Below are 24,094 nucleotides of genomic sequence, written 5' to 3'. Positions count from 1 at the left end.
TATTCTAAGTATAAGAAAATATCATCTTCCAAGAGTGATAATTTGACTTCTTCCTTTTTTTGTTTTTATTCCTTTTTACTTCATTCTCTTTCCTAATTGTTATGGTTAAAGTCTCAATTAATACATCAATGCAGTTTTGCTTATTTTTATGGTACTGGGGATCAACTACTATATTGACTGGGAGTTGTACAATGGGCATCCTTGTCTTGTTCATGATATTAGAGAAAATGATTTCAGTTTTCTTTGTGCAGTATGATGTTTGCTTTTGTTTTGTCATATATAGCATTTATGATGTTAAGCTAAGTTTATTCTATATCTAATTGAATCATGTTTTTTCACCATGAATGGGTGTTGAATTTTTTCAGAGGATTTTTCTGCATAGGTTGAAATGATTGTGGGATTTCTGCCCCTGATTCTACTTATGGGATATATTGCTTTCATTGGTTGTTTAATTTTGAACCACTGTTACATCCCTGGAATGAAATCAACTTGCTCATGACATACAACAAATGTGTTGATAAATATGGTTTGCTAACATTTTATTAAGGGTTTTTGCATATATGTTCATCATGGGTATTGGGGTATATTTTTCTTTCCTTGAAGTTTCCTTTTTTTTCTAATTTTGATATAAGGTTTCTATATTTTAAGAGGCTCTTAGAATGAGTTTACATGTGTTTCCACCATTTTATTTTCTAGAAAAAAAATGTAAAGCATTAACATTAGTTCTTCTTTAAAGGTCTGGTGGAATTCATCAGTAAGTCTATCTGCTTCCAGAATTTTCTTTCCTGGAACGCTTTTTATTTCTGCTTTATTGCTCTTGTTTGTTATTGGTATCTTTTGGTTTTCTACATTCTCTTTGTATACTTTTGGCAGGTTGTATGTATTTAGAAATTTATCCATTTCTTCTAGATTTCCCAATTTTATTGGATTAAAAGTTTTCAAAATAGTCACTAGTTACATGAAAATAGAAGTGAGAAAAACAATAGGTTAGAGGAAGAAGATAGAGAAGGGGGGAGAGCATGTCGAAGTACTAGGGAACAAAATCTACCAAATTATGCTATATCCATGTACAAATATTCCACAAAGAATTGTGTGTATGTGTGTGTGTGGAAAAATATATATATATGTGTGTGTGTGTGTGTGTGTGTGTGTGTGTGTGTGTATACATATGTATACACATATATATATCACTAATTAAAATAATAATAATAAAAATAGCAGTAGAACATGGGAGGAGGGAAGAGAAGAGAGACGAGAGGTAAAGGTGAATGAGACTGATTAAATTATGCTGTATACATATACAAAAATAGTATAATGATTGCCGCTATTATGTGTAATTATAATTCATGAACAAAAAATAGTACTTAATGATCCTGTGGACATCAGTGGTGTCCTTTGTGATATCCACTTTTTTTCTCTCATTTTATTTTAGTCTTCTCTCTTTTATTTGATGTCTGTGTTGTCAAATATGAAAGTGGTTATCTCTACTTGCTTTAAGGTTTCACTTGCATGAGATAACTATTCTTTCACTTTCAGCCTGTAGTGGCCTTTGCCTTTGAATTATGTTTCATGCAGAAACATATAGTGGATATTGATTTTTATCCAATCTGCCAGCCTGTGTCTTTTAATTAGAGAATTGAGACCATTTACATTCTGGGTTGTTATGAATAATTTTATTTTCCTGCCATTCTATTTATCTATCTATTTATATTTTTATTTATTCATTTATCTGTTTTTCTAATGAGATTATTCTTTTCCCTGCTTTCTTGTTTGTTTTATTTTCTTATGTATGTAAAATGAGGTGTCTTCTGCAATGCTACATTAAGCAACTGAGAATTTCTTCTCTTTATGCTTATCTTGGAAAGTTTATATTTCTTCCTTGATTCTCATAGATATTTTTGCTGGATATAACAGTCTTTATTAGCTATTATTTTATTTTATTTTATGTCTTCAAATATATTGTTCCAACCCCTCCTGAATCTTAAGAATTCTTCTGAGAAATCTTATATAATTCTGACTGGTTTTCCTTTAAGTGTGACCTGGAGTTCCTCTCCTGATTTGATATTTTAATTATAATGTGTCTTAGATTATTTTCTGGCCTTGGCTATTTGGTGTTCTAAATGCCTCAAGTATCCGGATGTCAAATTCATTCATGAGATTTGGGCATATTTCTGTTATTATTTTACTGAAAAATTTATCAATTGCATTAGCCTGTGTCTCTGGTACTTCTTCAATGCCTTTGAGCAATAATTTTGATCTCTTGATATTGTTCCAGAATTCCTGTATGTTCTGGTTAATCTAACACTAAATGAATATTCAAGGACAGTCTCCTTCAAGTTCTGAAATTCTGTATTCTATTTGATATAACCTATAAAACAGACTGTTTAACTGAATATTTTATATTATTTATTGATCCTTTAATTTATAAGATTTTTGTTTTGTTCTTTTTCATAATCTTTATCTCTTTATTTAAATGTCCTTTCATATCCTATATTTTCTTTCTTAATTCATCCCTTAGATCTTCATTTAATTCATTCATCATTTTCACAATCAAGTATTTGAATTATTTGTCCAGGATTTTATGTGTTTCAATATCTGTGGATTTAGTTCCTGGAGGGATTATAAACATTTGGATATGTCCAGTTGTTTTGTCTCTTCATGTTTTCAGATTTTCTGTCTAGTTTCCAAATCTGTGTAATGGATTTCACTTTTTCTATTATGTTAGGGTCTTTTGGTGAGCAGTTATCTGTTTACAATGTTCCCTGAGCTGGGGTTATATCTTAGCAAAAAAATACCTAGTCAGTATAATAAAGGTGCTAAGTTCATTGATCAGTACCACTTCAAAAGTAGGGAGTCACTAGCAACAGTAAGAGTAGCAACTTAATAGTATACTACATATCAACATATATTTTAAAATTTATTACTAATGATTTCTACAAATCTATTATCCAATGAGAAAGTGGATGAAAATAATATCACACACTTAAAAGAATATGCTCTCATTTTCTTAGAAAGATATACACGAGTATTTTACAGTAAAAATGTTTAATTACTGGCAAAGGAATTTATACTACACCTGTCAAAAAGCTTTCACAGTAAACCTACTTATAGTTGTATCTGTTATAAATACCTAAAAGATTATGTATGTTCATTTTAAAACTTTCTTAAGAACTCTTGTTGACCTTAAGGGAAAGTTGATGAGAAGGCATATCACTTTCTTTATAAATTTCTCCATTAATTTATAAGTAGAAGATACCATTAAGCATTTTTAGATACCTTCCCAAGTATGATTTTGTGTTTAGTGACACACTGGAAAAATATACTTAGGACTCTAGGACAGTGATAGAAAAGAACTTTTGTTTTAATAATGAAGTGATATTGGTTTTTATTTTATTTTTGCCTGTGTACCTGGAAAACAAGTTTATTCCATGTTAACATTTGTGAAATAATTTGTAAGTAATAGGGATTATATCCCAGTAAATAATAATTCTCTAGTATTTCTATAAGAAAAATGAAATGTAATATAGATATGTAGTAATAAAGCTATCTAAAACCACAGTTTTATTTTGCTCATATTATTCTGTGAATTCTTATATAATAATTTATCTTCTAAGGAGTAAACTCCCTGCATCTGAAAAATATAAGCATCTGAGATAAATGGCCATGTTTCATTTTTATGTCTTAGTAAGCTCAAGATGACACCTACTTGAGTGAAAAATTTATGGTCATGATCTCCCCTTGAGATACCAAATAATACTCACAATAACATATTAAAGCAAATTATATTTTCTTGCACAGATTTATGTTTTAATGTGATTATCAAAGTCAGACTTCATTATGTTTTGGTCAGTCTTGCTCATATTTTACTCTTCTCTATCAGTTTCCAGAATTCAACTTGTTAAGTACCTGAGTGATGACAAGATAGTGAGACTCAAAGAGATGTCTCCAGCCCTCAGTGAGAAACATGACTCTCAAACAAACGTAAAGGAAAAGCACAGCAACAACCATTCTTCAGACCCCAAAGTGGAGGAAAACCATGGAAGAAAAGCCAGCCGTAAAATTTCTTTCTACAAGAGCCACTACAAGAACTATAGATATGCTCATAGTTTTCAGAGTTCTGGGTCTCAGTTTGATCTTATTCATCCAAGTGCTGAGGTTTACTCCTCTGTTGTTGCAGCATCTCTTTGCAGTCAAACTTCTATAAGCCCTAACCCTGTTGTATACCCTAAGACTCAAAGAAATAACATAACTTCTGTGGATATGGGAGCAAAAAGATGCTTCAAATGCTTTATGGAAATCACTGACTCTCCTTTTCATCAGTGTGTCATGAATTCTGAAGATGATTCTGACCCTGACTGTCCTTTACATCTCCAAATTCCTTTGGATTCTAAATATTCTCTGAGCCCCAAATCTGACAGACACAACAAAACCTACCAATTCAGCCCTTTATCTCAGACCCTGGATCAAAAGTGTCCTGTGGACATCTACTGTCCTTTACACCAGGAAGATTCTAAGTATTCTTTGGGCTCAACTTCTTATTTACATTGTGAAAGTTGTTCAGCTTTCCAAAATCTCATATCCTCTATTACCCATACCTTTCCTATAAATTCCGAGAACATCATGGGTCAACATAGTACCTCTGACCCAGACACTGTCATCAACACTTGCAGTGTTACTGGAGTTGAAAGTGAACATAAGTTCAACCTTAATGTCAAACACAAAAATGAAAACAATCCTGACAATGAGATGGAAGATGCCAGTGCTAGAAATCTCAACAATAGTGCCAATGCTAAAGACAAGTCTCTTCCCAAAGATGAGAAAATCCATGAAACTGACACTAACTCTGAAGACGAGACAGATGCTGAAGATGAAACAGACCCTGAAGATGAAAATAACACCAAAGAAAAGAAAGATCCCAAAGATAAGTCTGATTCTGATGACAATGATCCCAAAGACAGCAACTCTGAATATGATGCCAATAATAACAATGAGTCTGATCCCAGTGGTGATGCTGGGCCTACAAGTGGAACTGATCCCAGCAGTGATGGTGACCCCAACGATGGAACCAACCCCAACAGTGAAACTGACCCTAACTTTGATAATACCACTAACAATGATGCTGACTCCAAATACAGCACTGATCCTGAGGAGGACATACACACCAATAATTCATACAGTGCTTCTGTCCTAGTTGATCAAGACAATACTGCCAACTCCAACAATGGCACTGATCCAAACTACACATCGGGGACTCAAAATAGAACCAACCCAGTCTATACTTCTGGTTCCAACAATGATGCTGGCCCTAGCAATGCCACCAAGCCTGGCAATGACATTTGCTCCAACATTGGCCCTGGCTTCCAGAATATCAGATCAACTATCAATAGCCTTGGCCCCAGTAACAGTGACTTTGGCCCCAACAATTTCCCCAACCCCAATAATACCCTGGTTCCCCATAAAGATCCTGACTCTAACTATAATGTCAGTCCTAGTAATGTTACTAGTAACAACAATGATATTATTCCTAACAGTGATACTGACTTCAGCTATGATGCAAGACCCACTAGTGCTACTGGCCACAACTATTCAGCTGCCACACACTGTGATTCAGACTATGATTATGTCCCAGAATTTACCCATGCTGTAGGGTCTAGCTTTGTAGCCAACCCAAACTATATTGACAGAAACAGCTATGCTGTTAAACACAACTCTGCAGCTAGCACTGTCAATTTCACTAATACCAACAACACCACTAGCTATAGTAGTGCTGTCAGCCCTAGGTATAATACTGGAACTAACTATGATGCAGACACCAACCATATCCCTAGATTTACTCATTTAATTGACTCTACCATTGTTGTTAATACCAATTATAATGCTATAAATATGCCAAATGCTCATAATTCTGCTAATACAAGCAATAATCTCTCTGGTCCTGAATTGGAAATCAGTTCCAGTACTTCTGTTCCTAATATTATTTATGGAAACTCTCCCACTTTTGCTGTTGGCACTAGCTGTATTTCTACTCCTAAGAATTTGACCACTTCTAAATTTTCTGATTCATTTAATCCCAATTTTGATGACCAAAAATATCAGATTCCCTTCAAAGTTTCTGCTTTTTCCATGGACTCTACAACTTTTATACCTGACATTGAGTCCAAGGATTTCCTTGATGCTAAGGAATCTGGTTTTTCAAAAGATTCCTCTGGGGTACAGAATACCATTGACATCAAGGATCATGACAGTTTAAATGTTCACTACAATCCAAATATTACACTCCCTAGTTTTGATATTATAGTAGAAGCTGAACCACCAGATGTTGTGAAGTTTGCCATATCATCAGGTGCTGTGAATCAATTTTTTAAGGTAAGTTTATATCAATGCAGATTTTTTATTTCTTCTCCATTTTCTATAATTTGGAGTGTTTATTGAACACAATCTAAAATTTTATTTTTATTTAGTTGTATATTCAAACCATGGAAGAGAGTGAACAAGTTGTCTGATATTATTTTACCTTTGACCCCTGGCACCAACAATACAGTTTTCCATTTGAAGGATTCATTTGTTGTATACTTGGCAAATAGCAAAATGACTTTGTTTGCATGATGGCTGACTGGTCTATTCTATCAAGGGTTGAATAGCTCATAAATCTTGTCAAGTAATTCATATCAAATGTTTCTTCTAGAACTCTGAATTGCATGCAGAAATTAAGACTGATAAGTGTTTGGTAAACAATTTTTGACAAGATTCTTTTTGACAAAACTTTACCACCATGTTGCCATCAGGCCAAAATTATTTTATATACATTGAAATTTATACTCTTTTAGTCATGATAGGTAAATGCATTTAGTTCAGACTATAATGTTTGTGTACATAAATTTTCAAGTTGAAATAATTATTTTACACTAAAATACGTAATTGAATGCAATTTTACATTTAGAATGATACATAGATTTTTATAAACATAATGGGAGTGCAAAATTGGTAGCTCCTTAATAGAAAACAATCCTGTAGCATTCCTAAGAGACTACATCTTCCTGTAATTACCTAATATGACTTTACACCTTTTTCTTTGCTAACTTAAATAAAGATGACTAATAGTAATAAAAATAATATTGTTCAAATATAAGCCTTCCTATTAAAGTTGTTTCTCACAAATGGAACTTTGCAGGATATGAAAGTATTTAAAAATGTCTTATCTCTTTGGTGTTTTAGCTAAATGAGTATATAGTTATAACATGTTTTAGCTTATGAGTTTTAAGGAATGTAGTTATCATTTTGAAGTTTGAATCATATTACCTAAGAACTATGTTTCTTAACTAGAAGTAACAAGATAAAAGCTACTTGCAAAAATACATGCCTTTCTTCTCAAAAGCAACTTTTTTTCAAATGTAAGGTATTTATATCCTAAAATACCATATCAAAATAAGTTTATAATAAAATATCTGTTCAAATATATATTATGCCCTGAGTACTTGTTCCAGTCTCTTGTCCAGGACTAGACAAAGGAAATATTGGCAACCAATTATTTTATTTTTATAGGAGATGGACAGAACTTCACAATAAATTATGAATAGCTTGATAATTAATGCATTTCTATGCCTTCACTAACAAGGCAACTTCGGTAAGAATGAATGATCGCCTTCCCATAGAGCTTTGGTATTTCTACATTTTCCTCATTTATTATTTGTGTTCTTATGTCTTTCACAAAACAACTATCATGCAGAAAACAAGGACCCTTTCCTATTCAATAAAGTAAGAGAAGCTCACTCTGAATGAAATAAAAATTTTATACTGAACATAATCTGCCAATCCAACATCATAATACATAGGAAAGCCACGTACACCATTTTATTCATTCTTTCCAAAGACATTTAATAATTAAACAGTGTAGCAGGCTCAAAAATACAGAGACTCAATGAAGAACATAGTTGCTGTTCTCTGAAGAACTCAGAGTTTATTTTAACAACAAGTGATCATTTGTGAGTAGGAGTTATAGGAAAACAAATTAAGTGTCCTCTCACTAAGGTTCCAGAATGCTTAGAAACAATTTATATGTTCAGATCCCATGTCACCAATATATTTAAACTAGTTGGGAATATATATCACCAATGTGTTTGAATTAGTTGGAAATGTATGTGTATAGGTTATCATTCTGAGTTGTACTTTTCAGGGAAAAATATTAATTTCTGAAATTATCTTTTCGTAAGGTTAATATTGAGTTCAGTGGTATTAGAACAATATTACTAAGAGTCTAATATAATTTAATAAGTTATCTGATAACTTTTTAAATTTTACAGAAATATCAATTCCATATTCAAGGGGCTAGATTAAAAGTAAGTGTACTTTTCTTAATGTTAGATTGTGCAAATGACTTATATTCATAAATAAAATTTACTTGATTTAATCAGTTTAATTCTTTGACAGATTTCATTCTACTTGAAAAGAATTGAAATAGGGCCATTCAAAGAGGTAGCCATTTTTTATTTATGATAGACTTTTACAACAAGAATGATTCAGTAATGACACTGAAGAGAAAGACAGTTTTATATAAAGTGGCTTATTACAACCAGAGTTTTATAAATGTGGATTTATGTAGGCATTCTCAGAAGTGAATGTGAATCAAATTTGTCCAGCTTTTTGTAATAAAGTTCTTCTACAGTATCTTGAATATTTGAGGAAGCCTAAAAATAAGTCTTAAGTTAGGAGAGGCTAATCTCTTCAAAAGGAAGATTGGCTGAAGTGTCCAAAAGTTGTGGGACTTTCATTTTAAAGTAGACTACCAAGTGACTCATTTCCTTCCTGATCAAGTAGCCATGGAAATACATAAATAAATTTAATTATTCTGCTTAATTTTCATTGAAATAAATCTTCGTAAACTCAATCTTTGGGAAGGAAAACAAGACTATCCACGTTTTACAGATAATCAAAGCAATGTCATTCCAAATAGTTACTTAATTAAATATATTCACGTACAGATAAACAAATTTTTCCTTCTAGATTTTAAAGCTAGGAGGTATTTGGTGCATTAACACAAATGTGGTTATAATAAACCAGCTGCAGAATCTGTAATCTGTCATGTTTTTCAGGCATGCAAATAAAAGAGGTAGCTGCTTGTATTCCATTTTCTTTGCTTAGAGAAACAAATGGTAGACTATATTTTTCAAATAAGTATGAGTTTGGGTATATTTATTATCAAAGATGATAAATGTGAAATTATTATTACAAAATTCCAGTTTTTGCCTCTCATGAGTCATGTCTTCCAATTTCCCTCTAAAAATACCCAAGTTCAAAGTGAAGACCATCTTCATAACTGTCCCTATTGCAGAAAATATGTGTCAATGACCTTTTTTCTATGTGAATTTCAAAGTCATATATTTCCCTGATTGGTTAGAGACTTTTGATACAATAATTCCTAAAGAAAATGAAAAAAAATATGAGGATATGAATACAGCAATAATGAGCATATTGGAGATTAAGGCGAGGAAATTGTGGAATAATAAACATGCTTACTGAAATCTTAATTTTATCATATCATTCAATATCAACATATATTCTGAGTAATTAAATCCATTTGTAATTAAATTATTTTTCAGTATTATCCTTTCAATTTCCTGATATGTTTCTATCCCATTTTATACCCTCACATGTCTCCAAGCTCTTCTAAGTCAACTGTACTACATGATTACTAACTCTGGAAATAGCTTCCCAGTATATTCTCACCACCACCCTCTCATAAAGAGCCTATCTATACAAGCACGTGCACACACACACTATGCACATGTGCACACGCACACATGCACACACACAAACACACATACACATATCAGGTAACTTCCCCCGATTTGGGATTGTATTGAGTACCACAGTCACATGAGTTTATATTGTGATTTTAATAAGAACAATTGAAATATAAACAAGTAAATTTTAAATTAATTTCTGATGTATAAAGTACTTTTTATAATACGGAAATATCTAGGTAAGTAGAAAGCAAATTGGAATGACAAGAGAAACAATTTTCTTATTTCACCTCATAAATGTTATATCCCCAGAATTAGAAACTGTTTACAGCCAAAAAGACTATACAGTGTTAGATAATTAGGCAAGCTAAATTTTGTTTAGGCTCCAAAAAGATAATTTTTAGGTAGTTGTATAAGGTTCTGAACCAGAAGAAAGCACTAAGATTGTTAACTGTGAGGATTTTAAGCAAAATATCAGAAAAAATCAATATAATTTTTTTCACTGCTTCTTACTTCTCTTGAATAGAGTTTGTTAACAGAGTATAATGTGACATAACAGAAACTGAGGTAAGATCATTGTTGAAATTGAAGAACTGGATAAAATTAAGGGTAAATCTTCAAGCATCCATTTAATAGCATTTAGGGAGCACTTATTATATAATACAAACTTATATTTTACATGCATTAGCTCATTTAATCCTCACAATTCTATGAAGCTACATTACTATCCCTATTTTGCAGATGAGGAAACTGAAGCATAGTAACCTTTTTTAAGATCACAGTTACAAAGTGGTAAATAATCAGAGTATACAAATAAATATTTAGAGTTAATTTTATATGTTAAAATAACATGTAACTGTAGGTCTGAAAAGTAGTAAATAATGCATAAACCTGGTTTAGCAGACACTTAAGCTGCAAAATGAGCATTACTGTGTCTCCATCTTAGTATGTTAAGAGTGTATTATTCTTGATTGTCAGGCGATCAGAGTAGGTTTCTTGGGCAAAAATTTGATCCTTTCAAGGGTCATGATATCTGATATTTTCTGCCAAATATTCTATTTAAAGTACTCTAGGGATTAGACAAAGGGGAATGAAGGGGAGAGAGGGCATAGGAATAAGAAAGACAGTACAATAAATAAAACATAACTTCCCTATATTCTTATATGAATACATGACCAGTGTAACTTTGCATCATGTACAACCAATTAAAAAAATGGGAAGTTATACTTCATGTACATATGAAACATCAAAATACATTCTAATATCATGTATAACTAAAAAGAATTTAAAAAAATATATACCTAAATTTACAAAAAATACTCTAAGGATAAAAAATACATTTTTCTCTCATTCCCCCTTTTAATTTTTCTTTTAAAATTTTCCATCTTATTGTTGCATTATAGTCATATATAATAGTGTGGTACTTTATTCTATATTCATACATTAACATAATTTTCTCATTATCATTTCCTAGTTACCTTTCATTTCCTTTCTTCCTTCCCTCCTCCATAAACTTGCTCTATTCCACTGATCTCCCTTTTATTATTATTATTATTATTATTATTATTATTATTATTATTATTAATGTGTGCACATATATGTATATACATATACATACACACACACACACACACACATATATATATATATATATTTATATATATATAAAGCAAGATTAATTGTGGTATATTTCTACATGGAAATACACAATTTTAACTCCCCAGTTTCTTTTTATCCTATTGTTGCAGCTCAAACTCCAGACAGGTAGCAGTCAAAGCTTGGTCCTTGATTAATGAAAAGAATACCTTGAGATGGAAAAGAGAAAGGCACAACCAAGAAGGTTCTAAGGATATGAGCAAATAACTTCGAAAATCTGCAGAGATCACTGAGCAATGTTTTTATATGTTTATTCATACAAACCCTCCCCAGTACATGACCATGGTCTTTTTATCTACTATGCCCACCCATGTTGCTTCAAACTACAATGTGACACTTATCCCATTTATCTTATTTATTTTTGGCAGACTCTGTAATTAGGAAAAGAAAGTAATGTGGTCATTTGTAGTGATAATTTTAAAATAATTTTGTATTGTTAATGATTCAAAATGAGGTCAGATATTTGAACCAGAGATTATTTCCATATTTCTTGTAAAGTCTCTGTCTCCAGAAGAAGATGGCCTTATATTTTACCAAATCTTATGATCGATGCCTTGAATATCGTGATGGCCATTATAGATTTAATATAACCCTTAATAAATTTCTATTTTATTGTTAATGCTGTTTATTATTGTTGTTATCATTTTATAAGTGTGGTACACAAAATTAAAATAGTTAAGAATCATCAGTATTGTGCATTGTTTGCTTAACTTGCTATTTATATAATTCAACCTTACTAACCTAGGAAAAATGCTAACCTAGCCCTTTACTAAGAAGTTTTACAGATGAAAGCATTGGAAGAAATGAGGCTAACTTTGAAGCTCCAAAAAAAAACACTCAACAAATTGTGTGGAATTTTAATAATACATGCCAAGAGAGCTGAGAAAATATGAAGTGAAATAACTGAGAGAAAACTGTTTCTTTGCTTTGCAGTTAGTAACAGGGAATAGGATTCCAGGTATCCATTAAAAATAAACACCAGTTTTGATAAATAATTACCAAGTAGACTTTTGACAAAATGCAGGATTCAAGCCATCATGACCTGACAAAATTTTTGTAAGTTTCCAACCATTTGTCACCATTGTCTCTGTATGCTTTGTTATTAATTTCTTAAATTCAGTCATCTGCTCCAGCTAGGTGAATCTCTCCACTTTATCTCTTCATTGCTTTGTTTGTAAGCACCATGTTCTTTTTGGTACCTTCCCTCTACTTAAGCTTTACCTCACCCCTAAATCTCAGATATCTATGAAAAATATTGCCCCCTATATCCTCAAGTTTCTGTTCTTAAATTCAGCTGAAAATATATTAGCACATCTCACCCACTGTTTGGCATACATAGAGTATATGGTGTGGGTTGCAGTGGTAATATGCACTGACATTGGAAAGGTAAGCAGGAACTTTGTCTATCGTAGTAGAAAATGTAGTCTTTATTCCACAAGTGATGAATAATATTTAAAAGATTTTTAATATTTTTTATTTTTTCTAATTAGTTATACATGATAGAAGAATGCATTTCAACTCATTGTACACAAATAGAGTGCAACTTCTCATTCCTCTGGCTGTACATGATGTAGAGTCACTACAATGGTGTAATCATACATTTATATAGAATAATAATGTCAACCTCATTCCACCATTCTTCCCATCTCTACACTCCCTCCCCTCCCCTCATTCCCCTCTCCCCAATCCAAAGTTTGTTCATTCCTCCCTAATTCCCCCCTCCACCATTATGGATCAGCATCCACTTATCAGAGAAAAAGTTTGGCCTTTGAATCTTTGAATTTGACTTATTTTGCTTAGCATGATATTCTCCAGCTCATTCATTTACCTGCAAATTACATAATTTCATTCTTCTTTAAGGCTGAGTAATATTCCATTATATATATATATATATATATATATATATATATATATATCACATTTTTTTATTCATTCATCTGTTGAAGGGCATCTAGGTTGGTTCCATAGTTTAAATATTCTGAATTAAGCTGATATAAATATTGATATGGCTGATTTTACATGCTTTGGGTATAAACCAAGGAGTGGGGAAGCTGGGGACAGATACTTCACAGAATAAGGAATACAGTTGATCAATAAATATGAAAAACTGTTCATCATCTCTAGCAATTAGAGAAATGCAAATCAAAACTACTGTAAGACTTTATCCCACATAAGTCAGAATGGCAATTATCAAGAAAACAAGCAATAAATGGTGAGGATGTAGGGGAAAGGGCACTCACACAATGCTGGTAGGATTGCAAATTGGCACTTAAATGATTTAAAGCAGGATAGCAGTATAATTTCATTGGGCTTGAGATAAATCACTCTGCTGGTGGTGTGGAGGAAAAATTTGAGAGAAAGATATGGGGGAAGGAAACTGGAAAGACACCTGTTAGAACACAGATACAGCAGTCTAAACTCTAAAAAGGCTAACAAATAAGGCAATAAACTACAAGAATAGAAAGTAAAAGACACATTCGAGAGATATTAAGGCAAGAATGTCTTGGGGTTGGCAAATAATTGGATGTGGGAGGGAAAAAGGTACATTTTAGAATGCGTCTATTTTCATATGTAATAGTGGTAGTGTCATTAAGTAAATTAAGGAACAGGGAACAAGTAAGACTGATTGTATGGGGGTAGAAATATCAGTTTGTGACAAATTAAAATGGAATTCCTCAGTAATATCTAAATGCTTTTCCAAATCCCTCTAAGATTAGCTTTGGACTTTAATATATCCCAGAGGATAAAAAAGAAAAAAGTAGAGTAAATTGTTTAAAATTCCATATATTTTTCAAGTTATCAAGCATTATTACAATTTTTGATCCTCAAATAATACTTTTAAAGTTATAACAAGTAAAAAAAACCCTCAATTTTATCTAGAAATATGAAAATTAAGACTCATAAGATCAAAATATGGTGTTCCAAGCTACAAATACATAATTATTGGGAAAATATGGAAACAGAATACTTATATTGTAATGATGGGTTCCAGAAAGTGATATAGCTCAGAGAAATTGCTCATAACAGAAATTCTATTTCTTTTATCTCCAGAACCCTGCCATTTTTCCTTAATGTTAAGTAAATGAAGCAAAAGTTTAAAATGAAAATAATAAAATAACATTTTTACATGGAACAACTATTGTGGATATAATTAACCTTCATTGATTCTAAGAATTTTCTGCATAATCACAAATTATGTAAACATAAATTTACATTTAATAAAAATTTTTTGGCACAGGGATTGAGCTCAGGGTACTTACAACTGAGCCATATCCATCCCCAGCCCTTTTTATTTTTTATTTTGAGACACAGTCTTGCTAAATTCCTCAGGGCCTCATGAAGTTACTGAGGACAGCTTTGAACTTACAATCCTCCTACATCAGCCTCCCAAGTTGCTAGGATTATAAACATGTGCCAATGTGCCTGACTTAGTGAATCTTTTTGACACCAAATTTCTACAAAAAGGTGTCCTCAAGTTTTGGGTATCAAAGCACACACTAAATGTATGGAATAAAACATCCAGTTCATTGTGTAAAATGAACTTTAAAAGAGTTAATTTTGTATTTCTGAAAATACTTTTTTTCTGTAAAATAAACCAACAAAGTTGTCCCAATTCAAGGAAAAAAGCTATGTCCCATGAATTTGATCATCCTTTTGGTACCTGACACCTAATGTTTGATGATCTCTTAATCAAGTCCTTGGATATGATGATTTGGCTTAAACAACTTCAAACTATTAATATATTTTTTTCACTCAACAGAAGTGGTATATTATGACATATGTTATTTTTGTTTTCTCAGAAATATTCCCTCCAGTAGTTACACCCATTGTCTCTACTGAAACAAATGGGCATTACTCCATGTTTTTCTATATACATGGAGGAAACTGATACTTAAGAGTCTATTTGAACACTCTACTGTAATATATCTAAAAAGAAAAAAAAAGAAAAGTATTTAAAGAGAGGCAAGATGAATTGAGAAACTGTTGAATAATATTACATTAGGTACTTGGGAACACATTTTCATGTATTTGATTATCAGTTCTATTGCTTATTTCAGAAAATTTGTTTCTTTCAGCCTTAAATTACTTCACTGTAAAATGCTGACACAAAGTCCACTTCATTGGGTTACTGTTTTTAATGAGAAAATGTTACATGAGTTGGATACACCAGTGTCTTGCATATAATAGTATTTTGAAACTTGTTAGTTCTCACATACATGTTAAACTCTATAGTATTAATTATAAGTACAATAAGGATTCACCAAAGAGATCAATATAGGCTGGGAATAGGGGTGCTATTTAGTGTGAGAAAATAAACTTAAGTGCAAGCAAAAGATCATGAGAGAAGGCATCTGGCAAAATAGATCTTGGTTCAGATTCCAGATCATAAAACACATTAGAAGCAGGATTTTGGAAAGTCAATTTATTTCCTTGCACTTTAGTACAATGAGGAGGCTGAAATAACTAAATTCAAAGGAGAGTTACACTGCCCATATTCTATGTACTACAGGCTTTTGGTTAAGATGTGACTAGGCAGAGAGCTCGTTCTTTCTGCAGAAGTATAAGCAATCTTGGTGAAGGTAAAGGGAAGGGATAATGAGCATTGTAGGCATGAAACAGTAAGGGAGCAGATATGAGTACAGCAAATGCACTCAAAATAATATACGATTAGGACATACCCAATTTATCCTTGACCAATAAAATGAGGAATTTGGACTTAATAAATACCAGAGGTGGTAGATTCTTGATTTTATGAATGCTGAATGAAAATGATTTTTGTAGAAAATTATTCCAGGAGGATTAATTGAAGTGTAGAGAGACATTAGAGGAAAGATATAGTTGAGAGGATATTGCAATTTCAAAATAAAATCTTCATTAATAAAAGGCAATCTAATAATCATATTTAGATCAAATTTAATATATCCTTATAGTTGCACAATGCAATAATTTATAGTCTAATAAAAACTTTAATTCAGTTTTAAGAAGTCTAATTAACAGGTCTAATATAGAGCTTAGGCCACACATTGTTGTGTTCCTTTTAAATGTTTAGTGCATCTTTAAGATGTAAATACTATTTTCTGTATGACTTCACTCAACAAACATCAACAATTCAGATTGATGATTACTGATGAAATAAAATACCATAATGAAATTTTTTTTATTATTTCTGTATGCTTCAACACTGACATACTTCCATATTTTTTTACTTGATGCTGATTGAAGATATCATTTCTGTTCTTGTACAGGAAAATAGAGTAAAACAAATTCTACAAACAACATAGTTTATGTCACATCAATTCAACTGGGTGAAAACATTAATATTTAAAAAATAACTTTGAAAAATGTTGCTCACTCTGAGAAATTTTTGGAAATATGAGAATCAATTAATTCCATTGGTATTATTATTTTATTTTGAAAAGCATGTGTCAAAATCCATATATCATTTTCTGGTAGTTTTAATAAGTACTCATTCTGTGCTAAAAAAAGAAATAGAAAAAGAAATAGTTAATGAGCTTGAATGATGGATGATTTAACCTCTTTGAGACCCACATTGTATATAAAATTAAGATTCACAAAATTCTTATAAAACACTAATTGTTTATGGTTTCGTAACTCTATGATCTACGAAAATAGGAATCTAGCAAGAGATCCTAATGTGTTTGAGAAAAGTATGGCATTATAATTTTTATTCAAATGGAAATTCAAAGACATTATAGTTTTGCTTAAAAATTTGTGAGAACTTACTTAGTGGGGGGTCAATGGGATACAAGACCCTTCAGAAAAATTGCATATAAGAAAAAAGAGCTAAAAAGTATTGGAAACACTGTGAAGCTAACTGTTAAGAGAAATGCCTTCAGTGTGGAGGAGAAAATTTGCCAACATGGAGCAGCAGCCTCTTGAGTTGCTAGGATTATAGACATATACCACTGGACTCAGTTTCCCTTTGGTCTCTTCATATTTGTTTATATATTTGCTTATATATTTGGAATTGTTATTTCCTCTTGCTGAATTGGCCAGTTTATCAATACATAATAACCTCGCTTGTCTCTTCTTTGCTTTTGATTTAAGTTTACCTTATCTCAGTGTGGCTATTCCTCATTTCTTTTTCTTTTCAATTATTACATCTTCCTTCTTTCTTATTTTATTTTATTTAGGGTAAACATAAAGGAATAGTTTAGTCACGTTAAATTTCACTCCAGAGAATGTGGAGCAGGATATCCTAAGAGATGAGGCAGCAGAGGGTTTTCTACATAGCAAGTGTCTAATTAGGTCTGGAAACTTCCCTACTCATGTGTTCTATATTTTCTGAAACAGTGACTATGGTTTCATACCATGGTTTAGTGTACCTGAGTGAGCTGATTTTGTCATTTTGGAAAATTTTCCATCAGTACTTAAGTAAAATTGATGGAAATAACATAAATGAAATTACAATGAACCTAGGGTCAACCAAATGTATTTCTGCATTCTTTTGGATTCTTTTTGCATGGAATATCTTATTCCATCCCTTAAATTTCAGCCTATGATTGTCCTTAGAGATGAAGTGACTTTTTCAAAGCAATTTATACTTGGCTCCTATTTACATACATGTGGCTGTTCTATGTCATTAATAGGAGAACTTAATTCATTGACATTCAAGACAATTATGCATAACTAATATCTTGCTATAACCATTTTAACTTGTTTTCTAGCTTGTTTGTGGTATCATTCTTCATCTCTTACAGTATTCTAAAAATTTTTAAAAACATAAATGACAGTGGAATGCATTACAATTCTTATTACACATATACAGCACAATTTTTCATATTTCTGGTTGTATATAAGTATGTTGACACCAATTTGTGTCTTCATAAATGTACTTTGGATACTGAGGTCCATAACATTCCACCATCCTTCTAAACCCCTGCCCCCTACCTTTCCCTCCTACCCCCTGCCCTATCTAGAGTTTGTCTATTCCTGCCATGCTCTCCCTCCCTACCCTACTATGAATCAGCCTCCTTATATCAGAGAAACATTTGACATTTGTTTTGTTTTTAAAATTGACTAACATCACTTAGCATTATCTTCTCCAATGCCATCCATTTACCTGCAAATCCCATGATTTTATTCTCTTTTATTACTGAGTAAAATATCATTGTGTGTGTGTATATGTATGTATGTATGTGTATATATATATATATATATATATATATATATATATATATATGCCACATTTTTCTCCATTTGTCTACTGAAGGGCATCTAGGTTGGCTTCACAGTTTATCTATTGTGAATTCTGCTGCTATCAACATTGATGTGGCTGTGTCCCTGTAGTATGATGTTTTTAAGTCCTTTGGGTATAGACCAAGGAGAGGGATAGCTGGGTAAAATGGTGGTTCCATCCCCAATTTTCCAAGGAATCTCCATATTGCTTTCCATATTGGCTGCACCAATTTGCAGTCCCACCAGCAGTATATGAGTGTAACTTTTACCCCACATCCTCGCCAACACTTATTATTGTTTGTCTGCATAATAGCTGCCATTCTGACTGGAGTGAGATGATATCTTAGAGTAGTTTTGATTTGTATTTCTCTAAATGCTAGAGATGATGAACACTATAGTTGTTTATTGATTGTATATTCTCTTCTGAGAAGTGTTTGTTCAGGTCCTTGTCCATTTATTGATGGAGATATTTGGGGTTTTTTTTTTGGTGCTTAGCTTTATGAGTTCTTATATACCCTAGAGATTAGTGCTCTATCAGATGTGTGAGGAGTAAAAATTTATTCCCAGGATGTAGACTCTCGGTTAACCTCAGTTCACCTCATCTTTTGCTGAGAAGAAACTTTTTAGTTTGATTCCATCCCATTTATTGATTCTTGGTTTAATTCTTGCGCTATAAGAGTCTTAATAAGGAAGTTGGGGCCTAATCCCACATAATGAAGATTAGGGCCTACGTTTTTGTCTATTAGACACAGAGTCTGTGGTTTAATTCCTATATCTTTGATCCACTTTGAGTTGAGTTTTATGCATGTGTGAGAGATAGGTGTTTGATTTCATTTTGTTGCATATGGATTTCCAGTTTTCCTAGCACCATTGTTGAAGAGGCTACCTTTTCTCCAATGCATGTTTTGGGCACCTTTGTCTAATATAAGATAATTATAATTTTGTGGGTGAGTCTCTGTGTCCTCTATTCTGTACCATTGGTCTACCAGTCTGTTTTGGTGCCAATACCATGCTGTTTTTGTTACGATTGTTCTGTAGTATAGTTTAAGGTCTGGTATAGTGATGCCACCTGCTTCACTCTTCCTTCTAAGGATTGCTTTAGCTATTCTGCATCTCTTACTTTTATAGATGAATTTCATGTTTGCATTTTCTATTTATATGAGGAATGCCATTGGGATTTTGATTGGAATTTCATTAAATCTATATAGTAAAATTCTCAAATATTTTTCTATTTTCTTTTGATAGAATGGTAATTTTGATAATATTAATTCTGTGCATCCAAGAGCAAAGTAGATCTTTCCATCTTCTAAGGACTTCTTTGATTTCTTTCTTTCAGGTCCTGTAGTTTTCATTGTATAGATCTTTCACTTCTTTCATTAAGTTAATTCCCAAGTATTTTTTTAGGCTATTATAAATAGGGTAGTTTTCCTCAATTCTTTCTCAGAGAATTTGTCACTGATATAGAAAAATGCCTTTGGTTTATGGGTGTTGATTTTTTAGAAGGAATGTCTTTAATTTTTCTCCATTTAGAATGATGTTGGCCTGAGGCTTAGCGTAGATAGCCTTTATGATGTTGACAAATGTTCCTGTTATCCTAGTTTTTCTAGTGTTTTAAACATGAAAGTGTGCTGTAGTTTTTCAAATGCTTTTTCTGATCCATTGAGATGATCATATGATTCTTATCTTTGAGTCTATTGATGTGATGGATTATATTTATTGATTTCTGTATATTGAACTAACTTGGCATCGATGGGATGAATCCCACCTGATCATGGATCATAATCTTTTTGATATGTTTTTGTATTTGATTTGCCATAATTTTATTGAGAATGTTTGCATCTATGTTCATTAGAGATATTAGTCTGAAGTTTTCTTTCTTTAATGTGTCTTTGCCAGGTTTGGGGATCGGGGTGATATTGGCCTCATAGAATGAATGTGGAAGTGCTACCTCTTTTTCTATTTCCTGAAATAAATTGAAGAGCATTGGTATTAGTTCTTCTTTAAAGGTTTTGTAGAACTTGGCTTTGTATCCATCTGGTCCTCGGCTTTTTTTGGTTGGTAAGCTTCTGATGGTGTCTTCTATTACATCACTTGATATTGCTCTGTTTAAATTGTGTATACCTTCCTAATTCAATCTGGGCAAATTGTATGAACTTAAGAAATTTGTCGATGTTTTCAATATCTTCTATTTTATTGAAGTATAAGTTTTCAAAATAATTTCTAATTTTCCTCTGTATTTCTGTAGTGCCTGTTGTGATATTACCTTTTTCATCACATATGCTGGTAATTTGAGTTTTCTCTCTCCTTCTCTTTGTTAGTGTACCTAAGGGTTTGTCAATTTAATTTATTTTTTCAAAGAACCAACTTTCTGTTCTGTCAATTTTTAAATTTTTTTGTTTAGATTTCATTGATTTCAGCTATAATTTTAATTATTTCTTGGGTTCTATGCTTTTGCTGTTGATTTGTTCTACTTTTTCTAGGGCTGGGTGATGTAATGTGAGGTCATTTATTTGTTGACTTTTTCTTCTGAATGAACTCCATCCAATGAACTGTCCTCTTAGTACTGCTTTCATAGTATCCCAGAGATTTTGATTTGTTATGTCTATGTTCTCATTTACCTCTAAGAATTTTTTAATCTCCTTCTTGATTTCTTCTGCTACCTATTGTTCAGTCACATATTGTTTAGTCTCTTGGTGTTGCATAAATTTTTATTTTTTATTTTGTCATTGATTCCCAAGATCATTCCATTATGATCTGATAAAATGCATGGTAGTATCTCTACTTTTTTGTATTAGCTAACAGTTGCTTTGTGGCATATTATATCGTCTATTTTAGAGAAGGATCCTTGTGCTGCTAAGGAGAAAGTGCATCATCATGATGCAGGTTGAAATATTCTATGTATGTCAGTTAAGTCTGAGTTATTGATTATTATTCAGTTCTATAGTTTCTTTATTCAACTTTTGTCTATCCAGTGCTGAGAGAGGTGTGTTAAAGTCACCCAAGATTAATGTGTTGTGGTCAATTTCACTCTTAAACTTGATCAGAATTTTTTTGATGAACATGGCTGCACCATGGTTTGTGGCATATATATTTATAATTGTTATCTCTTGTTGGTGTATGGTTCCCTTGAGCAGCATGTAATGTCCATCTTTATCCTTTTTGATTAACTTTGGCTTGCAGTCTACTTTATTTGATACAAGGATTGAAATCTCTGCTTGCTTCCATAGTCCATGTGAGGGGTATGATTTTTCCCAACCTTTCACCTTCAGTCTGTATATATATCTTTTCCTATCACATGAGTCTTCTGTAGGCAGCATATCGTTGGGTCTTTTTGTTTTAATACAATCTGCTAACCTATGTCTTTTGATTGGTGAGTTTAAGCCAGTAGCACTCAGGGTTATTATTGAGACATGGTTTTATTCACAGCCATATTTATTTGTTTTTGTTGTTTAACTTGACTTGATTTTCTTCTTTGTTTTCCCTTTAGGGTAATACCTCCCTCTGCTGATTTTCATTATTGTTTTTTGTTTCCTCTTCATGGAATATTTTCCCGAAGACTTTTTGTAGTGTCAGTTTTCTAGCTATAAATTCTTTTAAATTTGTTTTTCATGGAAGGTTTTTATTTAATCTTCAAAGCTAAAGCTGAATTTTGCTGGGTACAAGATTCTGGGTTGGCACCCATTTTCTTTCAAAGCCTGATATATGTTGTTCCAGGATCTTCTAGCTTTCAGGGTCCGTGTTGAAAAATCTGCTGTTATCCGAATTGGTTTTCCCTTATATGTAATTTGATTCCTTTCCCTCTAGGCTTTTAAAATTCTCTCCTTATTCTGTGTTTTGGGCAATTTTATTATAATGTGTGTTTGTGTTGATCTGTTATGATTTTGTACATTTGGCATCCTGTAGGCTTCTTGAATTTGGATTTCCCATTCATTCTTCCTATTTGGAAAGTTTTCTGATATTATTTCATTGAATAGATTGTTCATTCCTTTGGTTTGGACTTCTAGGCCTTCCTCTATCCCAATAACTCTTAAATTTGGTCTTTTTATGCTATCCCATATTTTTTGAATATTCTGCTTGTGGTTTCTTCCTTTTTCACTGTGTGGTGTATGTTCTTTTCAATATTATTTATTTTATCTCCATTGTCTGATGTCCCATCTTCTAAGTGGTCTACTCTGTTGGTGATTCTTTCATTTGAGCTTTTAATTTGGTTTGTTGTTTCTTTCATTTCAAGGATTTCTGTTTGGATTTTTTTCTTTAGAACCTCTATCTTCCTGTTGAGGTGATCTTTTGCATCCTGGATTTGATTATGTAGCTCCTTTTTGAGGTGATCTTTCACTGCCTGTATTTGCTCTCATATCTTCCTTACTCCACAGAACATTTTAACCATGTAAATACTGAACTCTTTCACTATAATTTTTTCTGCTGTGGCTACTAATGATTCTAATGATGTGGTGTCTTGATTTGTTTGGTGGCACTTTGGGGGAGCTTTTTATGGCAACCAGGAAGCCCATTGTCCAAAATTTCTATTAAGTGGGCAGGCTTGGAGGTCACAGCACTGATGAAACATTGTGGTTATCTTGCTAGGTTCAGATTACTCTATCCCTGGTAGCTGGTGTCTGAAACATGACTAAGACTGACACAGTTTCTGTGCTTTGCATAGAGCCTTCACTAACATGGCATTACCATAGCAACTAGGCAATCTTAACCCATATTTTTTGCACAGGAAGTTCCCAGCATTTGCAGGTGCACCACAGTCACACAAAAAAATCAAGACTCTAATCCAGATCACTGCACTCCACATCTCCTTTTCTATTTTTTAAGCACAAATGGTGTGCTGTTATTTGGATCTGTTGGATTTCTCCTCAGAATATGTAGCATCCTATTGTTATAACACAAGTGAGAATTTGTAGAAAAGATATAATTCCAAGAGTGTACTGTACTGTGTGTTTTAACATATTCCAGAGATTAAAACCATGTAAGTCCTCAAGTATTTGTTTAGCAAGCCATTGTGATCCACAAGATCTTTCCAATATTCCTGAATACCTTAGATGTGACATTGTGACTCCATAAAGTCTAGACTACCATGATTTCTCTGCCAAATACCATTAGATGATATTTAACTTTTTCCCAATCCCACTAAGAAGCATTATACTTTGCTGCTATAACACAAACATATTTGTAGCTAGTCTAGGAGTGAAGCTGTTGTCTGAACTTAGAGTGGCAAGCTCATTTCCTATATTTATGACCGTAGCTTCCAGGGCATTTCATTTACTTTCTATCTTATAATCTACCTGGTTTTGTAGGGCTTTGGAAGAATCATTAAGAAAGTGAATGCTTTTAGACAAGACTATGGTAGATGTCATGGCAGAGATCACAACAGATATCAAAGTGGCTATTCCAAATATAAGACCAAGAGCATACCAATGTCTTTCTAACTGGACATGAATCTGTTGTAAGACTTGAACTGTGGTCCATTCCACTGTCCTGTTTGTAAGCCT

General features: G+C 32.5%; 1 protein-coding gene across 2 annotated transcripts in view; it reads left to right on the top strand.

The window, feature by feature from the left end:
• LOC101958962 (connector enhancer of kinase suppressor of ras 2) overlaps positions 1-24,094 on the top strand; it is a 457,679-nt gene that overhangs the window by 329,829 nt on the left and 103,756 nt on the right. For both annotated transcript variants that reach the window (XM_078034585.1, XM_040282705.2), the window contains one exon: positions 3,881-6,366. In XM_078034585.1, coding sequence (XP_077890711.1) covers positions 3,881-6,366 — 2,486 coding nt within the window. The remainder of the gene's footprint in view (positions 1-3,880; positions 6,367-24,094) is intronic.

Source organism: Ictidomys tridecemlineatus, chromosome X, assembly GCF_052094955.1.
Source record: "Ictidomys tridecemlineatus isolate mIctTri1 chromosome X, mIctTri1.hap1, whole genome shotgun sequence".
Classification (NCBI taxonomy): Eukaryota; Metazoa; Chordata; class Mammalia; order Rodentia; family Sciuridae; genus Ictidomys; species Ictidomys tridecemlineatus.
This window is presented reverse-complemented; position numbering and strand designations above follow the sequence as displayed.